At 40.1% G+C, this 16,506-nt stretch overlaps 1 protein-coding gene across 2 annotated transcripts in view; it reads left to right on the forward strand.

The window, feature by feature from the left end:
• Window positions 1-13,908, forward strand: part of TBC1D4 (TBC1 domain family member 4) — a 217,043-nt gene extending 203,135 nt beyond the window's left edge. For both annotated transcript variants that reach the window (XM_018056507.1, XM_018056506.1), the window contains 4 exons: window positions 917-1,076; window positions 3,761-3,930; window positions 5,610-5,786; window positions 11,427-13,908. In XM_018056507.1, coding sequence (XP_017911996.1) covers window positions 917-1,076; window positions 3,761-3,930; window positions 5,610-5,786; window positions 11,427-11,660 — 741 coding nt within the window. In that variant the 3' untranslated portion in view covers window positions 11,661-13,908. The remainder of the gene's footprint in view (window positions 1-916; window positions 1,077-3,760; window positions 3,931-5,609; window positions 5,787-11,426) is intronic.

Here is a 16,506-nt window from a genome sequence, read left to right on the forward strand (position 1 = left end):
TGATATTTTGATGATATCTAGAGAAAGAAGTTCTGCTAGATTTAGGAAAATGTTGAATGTATTTCACACCAAGAAGTTAAGCTGATATAACTGATCAAGGACTCATGACTCAATCTGTTACTCTGTAGATAAAATTTTAAATTAAAGCACAAATCATAGATTTGTTTATTATTTGCTACTGCTTTACTTTTAACTACCCACATGTAAGACTTTAAAAGTTACTATAAGCTGTCTTTATAATATTTTTTTAAATATGAATAATCAGCTCAGTAGCTAAGTGAAATAATTTCTTTCAGTACTATAAACATTCGGACTGCACTTTTTGCTTTAATCTCCTGTGTCAAGAGAAAATGTGCTGCTGGAATATCTTAGATATTAGAAATCACAGTTCAGGTTTCTGGCTCCTTAACCTTCTAAGCCTGACAGTATCCTAGCAGTGCAGATTGCCTGGTGGGTTCTGTCATAAATCCAGTGCTGGACCCAGCAAAGAGAGACAAGGTCTTGCTTCTGAATTAGATGTGGTAGATTCTCTTGAATGGAAGCTTTTCTGGAACTGGTCTGAAATTAGAATGGACCTTCCATGAGAGTCCTGAGCCAGGACGGTTCTGACTAAATTCCAAAAGCCATACCTTCCTACAGGAGGAATAATTACCATTTCCATGTATACACGGCGATACCAAAACACACGTGTTAGAGAAATGTGCTCTTTAGTCATAGATGGACTTACAGTGACTTGCTTTGTGATCTCAGTTAAATGAACTTGGATCTGTCAGCTTTAACATAATAATAAAACAATATTGCTTTTGTTTCTCTAATATACCTGAGTTAGTTATTAAATATTAGAGTAATGAAATTAAACAGTATTTATTTTATGTGTACTCAAATATTTTATTTTTCTTCTCCAAATTAACTTTAGATTCAAATGTACCAGCTGTCCAGGCTCCTTCATGATTATCACAGAGATCTCTACAATCATCTTGAAGAAAATGAAATCAGCCCCAGTCTTTATGCTGCCCCCTGGTTCCTCACATTGTTTGCCTCTCAATTTCCATTAGGATTTGTAGCCAGAGTGTTTGGTAAGAGATGCCAATGATTAATTGGAACAGCATTATTTATTCCAAGGGGTATACTTCTAGCCATAAGGTGCTCCAATTGTTTTATCTAGCATCATGTCACAGAATCACAGATTGCTAATGGAATTTAGTAAATGTGCCTGGCTCCATTCTGAGAGTAATTTGAAACCATTTTAGTCTTAAATTGAAGTGCAAAGGGAAAGAAGAAGAGTTGAGCTCCTGTATTTGAGTAAACTATAATGGAATTCTTATTTTCATTTATACCTAAAAAAATCACAGTGTAATTAAAAAAAAAAAAAAGAACTAAGGAATTCCACTGTATAATTTTTTCAGATATTTATGCACATCTTTCCTATCTTTTTTGTTTTCCCTTCCCCGTTGTCCTCTTCAACCTGGATTCAAAGCACAGAGAAACAGCATGTTCTCTGACTGGGTTAATGGAAGCAACCTCTTTCAATGTTGTTTCTAATGGCACTTGTTAATGTGACTTTTTATTGTTAACAAGGTAATTGGAATTCCTGTTTTATTGCTTTAAGTGCCCTCCTATCATGCCAGTACAGAGGTGGTGCCCATCTCTAACACTGGGTGCACAGCTGGCTGGACCCAGGGCAAGTTGTTGAGTTGCTGCTTTGCTCCACAGTGTAGTAAAAAGAGTGTGACACAGCTTACGTTACCTTATGAGGCTTTTAAATCTATCACACCTCTTTAGTTAGGTTTGTCTAAATCTGTTATTTAAAAAGCAAACCATCTTTTAAAAAACTACTCTTTAGCAGAGGTTTATTCTAATGTTAAGAGCTTGATGACCTCAGAAGAGGCTTCCAGTTTTTCTGTTCCACTCATCTATCTGGTACCCGTGGTGCAAGTAGACAGTATTTATATCTTTGCTTTTGCTAAATTGGAGCTTTTGGTCAAATTTTAAGTATTGGCCTGATTGTAGGTCATTACCAGGATTGAAAAAAATGAACTAAAATAGAATAAAGAGAATATATCAGGGAAAAAAAAAGTTATTTGGAGAAACTTCAAATTTGAGGATATATCCTCTTCCAGGGGATCTTCCCAACCCAAGGATTGAACCCAGGTCTCCTACATTGTGGCCAGATTCTTTACCATCTGAGCTACCAGGGAAGCCTGAAGATATAGTAATACATGTAATATGTATACATAACACCAGATTGCTGTCTATGGGGTCGCACAGAGTCGGACACGACTGAAGCGACTTAGCAGCAGCACCACCAGATTACAGTGTACTGTGTTCTTCTTACTAGGGGCTGTGGCTTTAAAAATTAGACACTGCATTAGTGCTGATACAATTTGTAGGCAAAGTGCAGCAGAAGAGTAAAACAAGGACGCCCAGAATCAAATATTTACCAAATTTCCATATTTTTATTGAGCATACACGATTGCTTTTCCTCCAGGGAAGTTTTCCTTGGAGCTTGGGTTTCTCTTTATAGGTCTTCTATAAATCCTTTCATTTATATATGTCCTTATCAGGAAATAGCTTATCAGATCTAAAATGATATTTAGGGTATCTCTCTCTGACTTACCCTAGGACGCTTGATATCTGAATTCAGGAAACATATCTCCCCAGTCATCTGTTTTTTGCTCAGAGAATATGAATGATGCTGTCAGCTCTGCAGTAGCCACTCCATTCTTAGAACTGAGTGAAGAAGAGACTGTCAGCAAAGGGAAAGATGTGTGAGCAAGAAGAATGACCATGTTTGAAGTGATTGTTTCATGGTTCCCTCATTTTTAACAACCCCTCTTGTTTATTACTGACTACAGAATGGCATGGATTGAGAGGAATGCTCATACAAAAGTACTTAGTACTTTTCAAAACTATTGTGTGTTTACATTTGTTTGGAGCAAAGTTCAGAGTTAGGGTGAAGCTCTGGTGGCTCAGACGTAAAGCATTTGCCTGCAATGCAGGAGACCCAGGTTTGTTCCCTGGGTCAGGCAGATCCCCTGGAGAAGGTCATGGCAACCCACTCCAGTACTCTTGCCTGGGAAAATCCCAAGGACAGAGGAGCCTGGTGGGCTACGGTCCATGGGGTCACAAAGAGTTGGACAGGACAGAGCACCTTCACTTTCACTTTGAGAGTTAGGGTAGCCTTTTTTTTCCTATTCTGATTTAGGTTATACCCTGATTTTGATTTTTCTTTTAAAGTTTTTTTTTCTTTAAATTTTTTCCCTAGTACAGGTTTAATTACATATTAACTGGTTCTTATAGTTTTATATTATGGAAATGAGAGTTTAAATAATCCTAAACTATTGATTAGGTTGACTTGTTTTTGTATTCTCCTCATGAAGAAAATCTAAATATCAGTCCCTGTTAAATTTGCAACTGCTGCTGCTGCACTAAAAATTATAAATACGTGGACAAACAAATATATAATTTATCTTTTTCTTTTTACATTGACCTTATCTGAGGTTCCTAAATAAGTAAGAAGAATAGTTAAACAACTGATTATTTGTTTTTGTCATATTATTATTTAATTCAAACTAGGTTATTTTGACCAGTTTTATTTTGTAAAATAGTCTGTGGTTTTGTTGCAGTAATTAAAACAACCACCATACACACACACACACATACACACAACCATGCAAAAAACCACATTAACACAGAGGTCACGTTTTACAATAGTAGAGGCATCATTTTGATCATGAAAATTATATATCTTTTTTTTCAGATATTATTTTTCTTCAGGGAACTGAAGTTATATTTAAGGTTGCCCTAAGCCTGCTGAGCAACCAAGAGACACTCATAATGGAATGTGAAAACTTTGAAAATATTGTTGAATTCCTTAAAATCACTCTCCCTGATATGAATTCATCTGAAATGGAAAAAATAATTACCCAGGTATGATTTAAATGGTAATAATAAGGTATAAGATTATATAACAGTTTTTCTACTAATTATATTATTAAATGTTTTGGCATAAACATGTGTTTTGCTTGACCATTTTTAAATTTGATCAGATACATTTTACCTAGAAATGAAACTATTATGTAATTTCTCCTTGTGACATTGTGTGGGTGTGCCCAGGCAAGGTGATTCAGTCCTTGCCTGTGATGATTCATAAGTTTTTCAATTTAGATCGGTGGTAAGACTGAAGATAGAACTTAGAGAGTTCAGTTCAGTTCAGTTCAGTCGCTCAGTTGTGTCCAACTCTTTGCGACCCCATGAATTGCAGCACGTCAGGCCTCCCTGTCCATCACCAACTCCCGGAGTTCACTCAAAGTCATGTCGATCGAGTCAATGATGCCATCCAGCCATCTCATCCTCTGTTGTCCCCTTCTCCTCCTGCCTCCAATCCCTCCCAGCATGAAAGTCTTTTTCCTCTTACAATCTCTGATTATACTGTACATGCTGTTGTGTAATGATTTTTTGTTAAAATATTTGTAGAGTATTGGACATTTTTGCATGCCAATAAATATCTCAATGCTCTCATTTTTAAGGGTTGTATAGTATAGTCCACTGTGTTCATACTCACTGGGTAGGGGTAAAAAAAGATGCTTATTTAAAAAGAATAACAATATTGTCACGAAATATCATTTCAATTCTAAGATTTGAGTATCTCTAATAGTAGTAGTGCAAGTAAGTCAGTGAGATTTTTTGTGGTTTCTTCTCTCCCAACAGTGTTAGTGTGGATACCAATGCTTAAATGGCAACTCACTTTCTCTTGCAAGTTTAGACTAAGGAGGAGTTACTTGTTCTCTAGCTTTGAAGCAAACTGTCTTCCTAATGGGTGACAATATGGGAGAACAGAGGCAGCTGCAATTAAACAGCTCTATACAGTGCCCAATTCCCAAGTGGCTCAGTGCTACAGAATGCACCTGCCGATGCAGGAGATGCGGGTTTGATCCCTGCGTCGCGAACATCCCCTGGAGAAGGAAATGGCAACCCACTCCAGTATTGTTGCCTGGGAAATCCCATGGACAGAGGAACAGTCCATGGTGTCACAGAGTTGGACACAATTGAGTGATTGAATACGTATGTATAGTTCCCATGGTGTGCAATTTTAAGATTCTGTCTCTGGTAGGATACGTTAGTGAATTCTAAGAGACTTGTATGGATTAGAAAATGGATGAAAATATTTAGTACAAGCCCTTTCTACCTCCTTGACAAATAATTAGAAGGGCTTTTGATCTTATTATTATAGAACTACCCTATGCAGTTTTGCTTCTTAACCAGCAAAGATGATCTCCAACTTGTATAAGGGTTACTCAGTTACTCTTGTGTATCTGGTAGGCAACATTTTGGGAGACCATTCCTAGATTGTGTATATTTTAGTTGCAAAATATCTTTGGACCTTAACTTCTCTAGTGTCTTGGCCTTGTCATGAAAATGTTTCAATTGTATTGAAATCATCTGTTTGTCCTTATTTGACAGTCACACTTGTTACAATTCCCTTTGTTTGGTATGTCATGCTGTTCCTCATTAAGAAGTATTGGGAAATCTACATGAAGTACCTTAGATACACAGATGTATCTTTGTGCACATCCTGAAGGTCAGACTGACCCCTGTTTTCACTGCAGGTTTTTGAGATGGATATTTCTAAACAGTTACATGCCTATGAGGTGGAGTATCACGTGCTACAGGATGAACTTCAAGAATCTTCCTATGCTTGCGAGGAGAGCGAGCCCATGGAGAAGCTGGAGAGGGCCAACAGCCAACTGAAAAGACAAAACATGGATCTTCTAGAAAAATTACAGGTACAGAGATGACGATTTGACCATAAAAGCTGTTGAGTGCCTCCTCTCCTGCATAGAACCACCCCAGGAAGGATAGATCTGTGGTATAGATTGAGCCATTGCTGACTGTTGACCTGTGTGTCAGATTGTGTCCAAGTGCCCTGGGGGCTACAAGAGCACAGGCTGATTTAAGTATCAGTTGGGAGAGAAAATCTCCTCTCACAAAATAATTAAATGGCTGTTCAGAGCAGAATCTGATTCGAAACTTACTGGGTTTTGAATGTTTGGTTTAAGTTCAAGTTGGGAGGGATTGACTAGAGGAAACTGGGAAAGCTCTGGGGGTCTTGGGGCTTGATCTGGACTCTAGAGGCTTGGTGGGAGGAATGAGTGAGGAGTGGGGAGTGTTGAAAGCTAGATAATATGGGAGAACTTAGAGGAAACTTAAATCCTCTTAAGATTTACATTGGGGAGAAATGGGGTAAACATGATGGAGGTGGATTTGTAAATAACTTTCAAGGTCAAGAAGAAGAACACAGCTTTAATCATGTTGAGAGAGAAATCTCTCAAAATTTTTGAACCATATTTTAGGAAGATCAGTCTGGAAAAACCTTGATGAGGACAGATTAGAATGGGGAGAGAAGGTAGGGAGACCAGCTAGCAATTATTTGTAGAAATCTGATTGGGGAAGATGAGAACTGTCTAGAGTAAAACTCACAGAAATGGAAAGGAGAAAAGTGAATGAAAACAGGTAACATGTAATCCTTGCCATGAAGAAATTTGCAGCTGATAGCTTAATGTGTTGATCTCCAAAGAAGATTTAGCCAGGGCTCAGGCTTGATCCTTCAAGAGCTTTTGTGTACCAGAGTTTTATTAAAGTGAAAAAGGGACAGAGAAAGCTTCTGACATAGACATCAGAAGGGGGCCTGAGAATGCCCCCCTTACTAGTTTCAGCAAGGGAGTTATATACTTTTTCAATTGGTTATTACAGTAAATCAAAAGAATGTCTCAAGGTTGTAAAGGTCTTACCAGATCCACTCCCACAATTTACATTTTAAGATAACAGGATTGGAGCTAACAATAGAAAGAAAGGTCTTACCAGACCCACTCCCATAATATGCATCTTAAAATAACAAGATTAGTCAGAACGTTCTTGTTAAGGAGAAACATGTCCTGAGCAAGATACATTGTTATATTGGCTAAGACAAAGCAATGTAGAAAAAAACATTCCTGTTCCTCCCTTTCTCCTTGAGAGCCTCAGACCCCTTTCTCCTTCTCTAAGGCCTTGGACCCTTCTTCCTCAAGGGCCCTGGACTCCTTATCAACCTACCTAAGGATGAGCTCTCTCACAGTTACTTCAGAATATAAGTTCAGTTCAGTTTAGTCGCTCAGTCATGTTCGACTCTTTGCGACCCCATGAATCACAGCACGCCAGGCCTCCCTGTCCATCACCAACTCTCAGAGTTCACTCAGACTCACGTCCATCAAGTCAGTGATGCCATCCAGCCATCTCATCCTCTGTCGTCCCCTTCTCCTCCAGCCCCCAATCCCTCCCAGCATCAGAGTCTTTTCCAATGAGTCAACTCTTCACATGAGGTGGCCAAAGTAGTGGAGTTTCAGCTTTAGCATCATTCCCTCCAAAGAAATCCCAGGGCTGATCTCCTTCAGAATGGACTGGTTGGATCTCCTTGCAGTCCAAGGGATTCTCAAAAGTCTTCTCCAACACCACAGTTCAAACGCATCAATTCTTCGGTGCTCAGCCTTCTTCACAGTCCAACTCTCACATCCATACATGACCACAGGAAAAACCATAGCCTTGACTAGACGGACCTTAGTCGGCAAAGTAATGTTTCTGCTTTTGAATATGCTATCTAGGTTGGTCATAACTTTTCTTCCAAGGAGTAAGCGTCTTTTAATTTCATGGCTGCAATCACCATCTGCAGTGATTTTGGAGCCCCCCCAAAATAAAGTCTGACACTGTTTCCACTGTTTCCCCATCTATTTCCCATGGAGTAATGGGACTGGATGCCATAATCTTCGTTTTCTGAATGTTGAGCTTTAAGCCAACTTTTTCACTCTCTTCTTTCACTTTCATCAAGAGGCTTTTTAGTTCCTCTTCACTTTCTGCCATAAGGGTGGTGTCATCTGCATATCTGAGATTACTGATATTTCTCCCGGCAATCTTGATTCCAGCTTGTGCTTCTTCCAGCCCAGCATTTCTCATGATGTACTCTGCATAGAAGTTAAGTAAGCAGGGTGACAATATACAGCCTTGATATACTCCTTTTCCTATTTGAAACCAGTCTGTTGTTCCATGTCCAGTTCTAACTGTTGCTTCCTGACCTGCATACAGATTTCTCAAGAGGCAGGTCAGGTGGTCTGGTATTCCCATCCCTTTCAGAATTTTCCACAGTTTATTGTGATCCACACAGTCAAAGGCTTTGGCATAGTCAATAAAGCAGAAATAGATGTTTTTCTGGAACTCTCTTGCTTTTTCCATGATCCAGCAGATGTTGGCAATTTGATCTCTGGTTCCTCTGCCTTTTTGAAAGCCAGCTTGAACATCAGGAAGTTCATGGTTCACATATTGCTGAAGCCTGACTTGGAGAATTTTGAGCATTACTTTACTAGCTTGTGAGATGAGTGCAATTGTACGGTAGTTTGAGCATTCTTTGACGTTGCCTTTCTTTGGGACTGGAATGAAAACTGACCTTTTCCAGTCCTTTGGCCACTGCTGAGTTTTCCAAATTTGCTGGCATATTGAGTGCAGCACTTTCACAGCATCATCTTTCAGGATTTGAAATAGTTCAACTGAAATTCTATCACCTCCACTAGCTTTGTTAGCAGTGATGCTTTCTAAGGCCCACTTGACTTCACATTCCAGGATGTCTGACTCTAGATGAGTGATCACACCATCGTGATTATCTGGGTCAAGAAGATCTTTTTTGTACAGTTCTTCTGTGTATTCTTGCCACCTCTTCTTAGTATCTTCTGCTTCTGTTAGGTCCATACCATTTCTGTCCTTTATTGTGCCCATCTTTGCATGAAATGTTCCCTTGGTATCTCTAATTTTCTCTTCAAGATCTCTTTAGAATATAAACTATGTATTTATTCATCAGTGCACTCTTACAAATGTGATAAGTGATTTAGTGTAAAGTAATATTGCACATCTGTAACCTATATGGGGCCTCTCCAGGTGGTGAAAATGATGACGTTTGCAGGTAAGGGTGGAGAAGGCAATGGCACCCCACTCCAGTACTCTTGCCTGGAAAATCCCATGGATGGAGAAGCCTGGTAGGCTGCAGTCCATGGGGTCGCTAAGAGTCGGACACGACTGAGCGACTTCACTTTGACTTTTCACTTTCATGCATTGGAGAAGGAAATGGCAACTCATTCCAGTATTCTTGCCTGGAGAATCCCAGGGATGAGGGAGCCTGGTGGGCTGCCGTCTATGGGGTCGCACAGAGTCGGACACGACTGAAGCAACTTAGCAGCAGCAGTAGCAACAATATCGCACATCTGTAACCTATATGAAGTATCCAAGCCTCAAGGAGTGGAGTTTCCATGTGATCAGAGGAGGGGGAGGTGAGAAAGTAAAGCTTCCAGGGAGCCAAGAGGTAGGGGGTAGGGAGTGTGGGGAGAGGGATTCTGAGTTACAACTTAAGTACCCAGTGGCTCCTTGGTTTCTGCTTACCTGTCACTTTGTCAACACAGTATGTCTCCAAAGTAGGGAACACTAAAACCCTGTTTTGATGTGTGGTAACTCCTCTGAAGGATAGCTAGGAGAGTAATAGTTTAGAAATGAGGGGTTCCTAGAGTAATTGCTCCCCAAGAAGAAACACTGGCCTCCTTCATTTCGTCTATATTAGCTGTGGCCCATAGAACATTTCATGCCTTTTTCTATTCAAAACAATGCCAACAATGTTGTATTAGTGCATTGCTAAAGATCATTTTTTAAACAAGATTTGCAAATAAATTCATCCATACCGTTTTTCTACATTCCACATATAAGCAATATTATGTGATACTTGTTTTTGCTGTTTCGCACTGACTTCACTCTGTATGACAGTCTCGAGATCCATCCACATCTCTGCAAATGGTACTATTTCGTTCCTTTTTGTGGCATTGTGTATAGGTGCCACATCTTCTTTATCCATTCCTCTGCTGATGGACATCTAGGTTGCTTCCATGTTCTGGCTATTGTGAATAGTGTGCAATGAACATTGGGTTGTATGTATCTTTTTGAATTATGGTTTTCACTGGATATATGCCCAGGAGTCGGATTGATGGATCATATGGAGGCTCTATTTTTCAGTGTTTTAAGGAACCTGTATACTGTTTTCCATAGTGCCTGTACCAATTTACATTCCCACCAACAGTGTGGGAGGGTTCCATTTTCTCCACATCTTCTCCAGCATTTATTTACCAAATTATATCTTTGTTTGAGGTGTTACTTATATGAAAGTGAAAGTTGCTCAGTTGTGTCTGACTCTGTGACCCCATAGACTGTAGCCTGCCAGGCTCCTCTGTCCATGGAATTCTCTAGGCAAGAATACTGCAGTGGGTAGCCTGTCCCTTCTCCAGGGGATCTTCCAGACCCAGGAATTGAACTGGAGTCTCCTGCATTGCAGGCGGATTCTTTACCAGCTTAGCTGCCAGGGAAGCCCTCTGGCATTTATTGTTTGTAGATTTGTGTGTGTGTGTGTGTGTGTGTGTGTGTGTGTGTGATGGATACCAAGGTGGAGGAGGGGGAGGGGGATGAACTGGGAGATTGGGATTGACATGTATACACTATTTTGTACTGTGTACAAAATAAATAACTACTGAGAACCTACTGTATAGCACAGGGAACTCTACTCAGTGCTCTGTGGTAACCTAAATGGGAAGGAAATCCAAAAACAGAGGGGATTTATGTATATGTATAACTGATTCACTTTACAGCAGAAACTAACATAACCTTGTAAAGCAACTATACTCCAATAAAAATTTTTTTAAAAAGAGACAGCAGTGTCTATTTTCAGAAAGAAAAATAAACAGGCTATTGTCCTTTATTACTAGGATGTTTCAGTGATGATTATTTGAACATATCTTTATTTAGGGAAAGTGGGTTTGCACCTACTTTATGTTATAATGATTTTTATTAATGGTTACAAATTTTTTCATTCACAGTTCAATGTTGTCATCCCCTCTGGTCCCCAAGTTATGTGGGCACATCCAACACCTGTAAAAACTGATAAGATCCCACGTATGTGTTGAGCAAACCCTGTATTTCCACTCAGAGGGCAAAATACCCTCTTTTAACACCTTAGGGCAGTGTCAGGAATCTCCTGTTTTTCCCTGTCAGATCCCAGTCACTCAAGCAGAAGACCTGTGTGTGGAGTGAGTGCCCTCACTCCTGAGGGATGATGATTTAATATTGCATTTTTGGTGTATTCAGTGAAATGAGATGTATTTTGTTAGAACTCTAGTTATATTTTTGAGAACCATAAAAAATCGCCATGTCGTGGATGGTTTCAGAGTATTTGCTTCCTATACTAAGATGTACTAAGTAATATGATATGATTAGCTAATATATATAAGTTCTGACTGCTGCTGTGATAATGAACCAAAACCTTCAGATTTTTGATTTGGCGGATTTTGTGTTTCTGTTTTGGCCCCAAACAGATAGCTCATGCTAAAATTCAGACCTTGGAGTCCAACCTGGAAAATCTTTTAACCAGAGAGACCAAAATGAAGTCTTTGATCCGGACTCTGGAACAGGAGAAGATGGCTTATCAGAAGGCAGTGGAGCAGATCTGGAAGCTGCTACCTGCAGATATTCTAGCCAACTGCGAACCACTGCTGAGAGACTTAAACTGCAACCCTAACAACAAAGCCAAGACAGGAAACAAGCCATGAAGACTTGCCACCTCAGCAGGACGTGACCATTCAAGGATGCTACAGTCTGGAGGAGTCTGCATGCTGCTGGCCCAGCACTGGCCACCAGAGCTGACAGTCACTGAATCAGCTGTGAGCCCGTCAGAGCCAGTGGCCCTTGCTGTCCTCAGAGCATGCAAGCTCTAAACCATTGTACATACGTAGACTGTTTTTTGCTGTCCTTGTTGACTATGTACATATATATAAAATGGACTTAAAGAGTTCATGCTTTCAGATAAAAGTAGATGCATATTTACAGCAATTTTTTAAAAAAATCAAAACTTCATGAAATCCACAACAAAGGGAAGTTAAAATGAAGTTCCCCTTGGACACATGTGACATCTGTTTGTCTTTGTAGTGAAACAAAGCTAGAACATCTTTGTATATTGAAATATACTTGAAAAAAATGAATGTATTTTTTTCTCCAAAGAATGGCATGTTTCACGCAGTGGTGGAGAGGTGGAAACATTTGTGTAACTTTATGTGCATCTGTCTTAAAATCTACTGACATTATATATATATGAGGAAAATGACTGATTGCCAGTAAATCTCCTCTGAGTTTTCCAGGAAAGTAGGGGCCTTCCCCTGCTGCCTGCTTTGTGCCAATGAGCATGTCGCATCTACATGCATTTTGAGTCTGGTCAGGCATTACTTTAGTTGTATGTAAGGAGGAAACAAGACAGTGGCTGAGTCTGCCCATCCAGCTCAAGGTGAAAGAGAACATTACTAATTTTCTAGTAAATTAGACCAGCGTTTTGTTAAACTAAACATGTCAGTCCTTAAAAATTAATTTAGGGCCTAAAGTGTCTAGCCCTGGAGTAGGAAATGGCAACCCACTCCAGTATTCTTGCCTGGAAAATCTCATGGCCTGAGGAGCCTGGCCAACTACAGTCCATGGGGTCACAAAGAGTCGGACATGGCTGAGTGACTGAGCATACGTAAATTGTCAAGATTAACTTTCTACCTTTTTATTGAAATTTCTCATGAATGAACTACTTGGTGCCATAGTTAGTGACAAGGATTTGCCATTTCCCACTAAAATGTGGGAACTCTTGTCTTAGTTCTCTCTACCTTAAATGGAGGGTAAGGAAATGCAATTATGATTGGTTTTCTAAAGATGAGATACTGTGTTGAGATACTTTTTTTTTTGTCAGTTGACAGGTCTGATAAGGTTGTAATCATCCTCCCCTTCCACATGAGCGTTTATGAGAACTGTGGAGTGTTTAAAACAAACTTGAAATCCATGGGAAGGGAAGGAGAAAGCCTTTCTAAAACCTACAGTTCTGCATTGGGACTCCTGACTTTCTCAGTCTACAGAGAGATTATAAGAAGACATTCATGCATGCTGGGTGAATGGAAGGAAAGCAATTTTTAACTTACACATGGAATTTCTCCATTTCAGAGATGACTCTGTGACAGTGCCTCGGAAAGTGGATGCAGCAGTTCTGCCTTTCCAAACAATATTTTTCATCACTGCGTTTTGCAGCACTTGTATTATCAGAGATGGATTATCTGGGATAATTTTCTTCAAAGGGAGTTTGTTATACACAAGCTACAATGTATTACAGAGTAGAAAGGTAAAGCTCTAAAAGTTTCAGAAACGTCTGATGAATGGATAAGGATCTGAACATCCCCTCTCACCCCCACGACCGACCAGCTACTCAGTGGAATGTAGTGACTCAGTGTAGTGTAGTAAATGTAATGTTACAATCAGCACGCCCTCTCATCCAGGCAGTTTCTCAGAAGAAGATGAAGTCTTACTAGTAAAGGTAATGTAATTTCTAGATTCTAGAAAATGCTGACCTAATCAGTTGGGGCCACCAACTGTTTTGTTGCTTGGATTTCCCTCAAATTTCTCTATTTGTAGGAGAGGTATTTTCTTATGAGGAATATGATAAATATCATCTGGTTACTGTCTGGTGATGAAAATTACCTGGTGTGTATGATACACAGGTGGTAGCCAGGGAACCTTCAAGTTGGGAAAAGAAACTTTTTCTTTCAGTTGTTTGGTTTAAATTTTATTCTGGATCTTCACAGTCAATGTTATCAGTTTATTATGGTGTTCAGGGCTTGCCTTGGATGCAATATTTCTTTTGAAAATGAATTTTCTTTTTATTTTGTGATCTTTTAAATGTTGCACCAATTATGCTTCATGCATTGTTACATCTTCATTTGGTTAATGTAATGTCTAGTTCGTTTCCAATAAATACATTGCTGCCTGTTTCCTTGACTTATTGGTTTTACCTTTGTAATAAGAGAGAAGACCTTGGTTAGAGTCCTTTACAAAATCTGCATGGGTTGGATTGTTGCTACTTAAAATTTGTTCACTGATAATTCTTTGAATCAGAGACAACAAAGATAATTGTTAGAAACATTTATGAAAGTACATTCAGTTCAGTTCAGTTGCTCAGTTGTGTCTGACTCTTTGGGACCCCATGGACTGCAGCACACCAGGCTTCCCTGTCCATCACCAACTCTCGAAGTTTACTCAAACTCATGTCCATCGAGTAGGTGATGCCATCCAGACATCTCATCCTCTGTCATCCCCTTCTCCTCCTGCCTTCAATCTTTCTCAGCATCAGGGTCTTTTCCAATGAGTCAGTTCTTCGCATCAGGTGGCCAAAGTATTGGAGTTTCAGCGTCTTCTCCAACACCACAGTTCAAAAGCATCAATTCTTTGGTGCTCATCTTTCTTTATAGTCCAACTCTCACATCCATACATGACTACTGGAAAAACCATAGCTTTGACTAGACAGACCTTTGTTGGTAATGTCTCTGAGTTTTAATATGCTGTCTAGGTTGGTTATAGCTTTTCTTCCAAGGAGCAAGCATCTTTTAATTTCATGGCTACAATGAAAGTACATTGTCCGTTGCTAATTTTCAGCTGCTTTCCCAATGGAAACTTTTGCTGATAGGTATAAAAAGACAAAAGATAACCATATGGACAGATCTGCATTTACCCCTTTTGTTTTCTGTTTACCCACATAGATAGCAAGTGAGAGAAAGAGGATAAGAAAATACAAAACTAAAATTGAGTTAACTCCTCAATAAAAAGATTAAGGGCATTTGTTGATAGATATGATATGAATGTGTTTATATAAAATAGGTATCAGAATATTTTCAAGTGTGTTTATAATTCAATAAATGGATACTGTATCCTCTTGCTAACTATAGGACTAAAACTGTGAAATATTTTGCACTACATGTAATTAAGCATTTTGAGGAGTCAGTGTAGGCATTAAGTATTAATAGAATGGTCTCTTAAATACTCTACCATGATGTATCACTCTTATTTGCTGTGATATGAGGTGGGGGTTGAGTCTTGGCTCTACCCCTTTTATTTTTTCACTCAACAAATAGTTTTTGTAAGCCAAGCTAGATGCTGAGTATTCAGAGGTGGAGAAGATACAGTCCTTGACCTCCATGAGCTTGTGGTGTAGTTGTAAGGAGTTAATTAGAAAACAAGAGAATTTACACTATAACAGATATGCTGGGTAATCCAGACCAGACTCACTACACGCAAGCTGCCAGAAGGGGCTCACAGCGCTTTGGAGTGGGTGGCAAGTCCTCAAAGGAGGTGATGCCTTCCCTGAGCCTGGAAGAGCCAGTGGAAGTGGAGTGGCCTCTGTTGAACAATAGATAAATGAGAAAGGATGGCATATTTCTGAGATCACAACTCATTCCTTAATCTCAAAGTACAGTTAGTGTTCCCATGGAGGTGGGGCAGGGTGGTGGTGGGAGACAAGTCTCCTGACAAGCAAGGGCTCTCATCATGAAGGTCGTAGCTATTAGATAGCTAACAGATATTTTAAAAGAGTTTGAACTTCACCTATTGAGAAATGGGAGCCATGAAGACCAGTAACCTGGCAAGTGACGTGCTTCGATTTGCTCCAATCCACCTAGTATATTTGGACAGAAGCTGGGCCCTGGGAAACTGCAGTTAGGTGAATGCATTCAAAATCTAGGCCAAAAAATAGTAAAAGCCTGGTCTGTGGCAGTGACCTTGGAAAAGAAAGTCATCCTAGACTTCTCCCTCTCTTTGATATAGTTGGTCACTGAAATCTGCTAGCTTTGTCTGCTAAATATTCGTCCATTTCCCCCTGAAATCCCTGAAACCAAGGGTAGTCACCAGACAGATCTGTTATACTGTGCCCGTCTGCTGAGTTGCTTCAGTGGTGTCTGACTCTTTGCGACCCCAAGGACTGTAGCCCACCAGGCTCCTTTGTCCATGGGATTCTCCAGGCAAGAATCCTGGAGGGGGTTGCCATGCCCTCCTCCAGGGGATATTCCCCACCCAGGGATCAACCATGTCTCTTATGTCTCCTGCTTTGGTAGGTGGGTTCTTTACCACTAGCGCCACCTGGGAAGCCTGATTGGTTAAACAACTTACTTTATAACAAATTTAACCTGCCTACACTAATCAAGGTAAATTTAATTGTTTTTAGGAAAACTTGCATGTCCTCCAAGCATCAGGTAGCCTAAACAATACGACATTTGTGCAAACTTGTTTTCAGGAACTTTGAATCAGCTGTGTCCAGTTAGAGCTCCAGCTGCTTAGGACTTGCTTGGATCAGTGCTCCTCCAACTGGGCATGTGCTAGTATCAGATGGGGAGATGGCAACGGCAACCCACTCCAGTACTCTTGCCTGGCAAATCCCATGGACGGAGGAACCTGGTAGGCTGCAGTCTACGGGGTCGTGAAGAGTCGGACACGACTGAGCACCTTCACTTTCACTTTTCACTTTCAGGCACTGGAGAAGGAAATGGAAACCCACTCCAGTGTTCTTGCCTGGAGAATCCCAGGGATGGGGTCGCACAGAGTCGGACA

This window comes from Capra hircus, chromosome 12 (assembly GCF_001704415.2).
Source record: "Capra hircus breed San Clemente chromosome 12, ASM170441v1, whole genome shotgun sequence".
In the NCBI taxonomy this organism is placed as follows: domain Eukaryota; kingdom Metazoa; phylum Chordata; class Mammalia; order Artiodactyla; family Bovidae; genus Capra; species Capra hircus.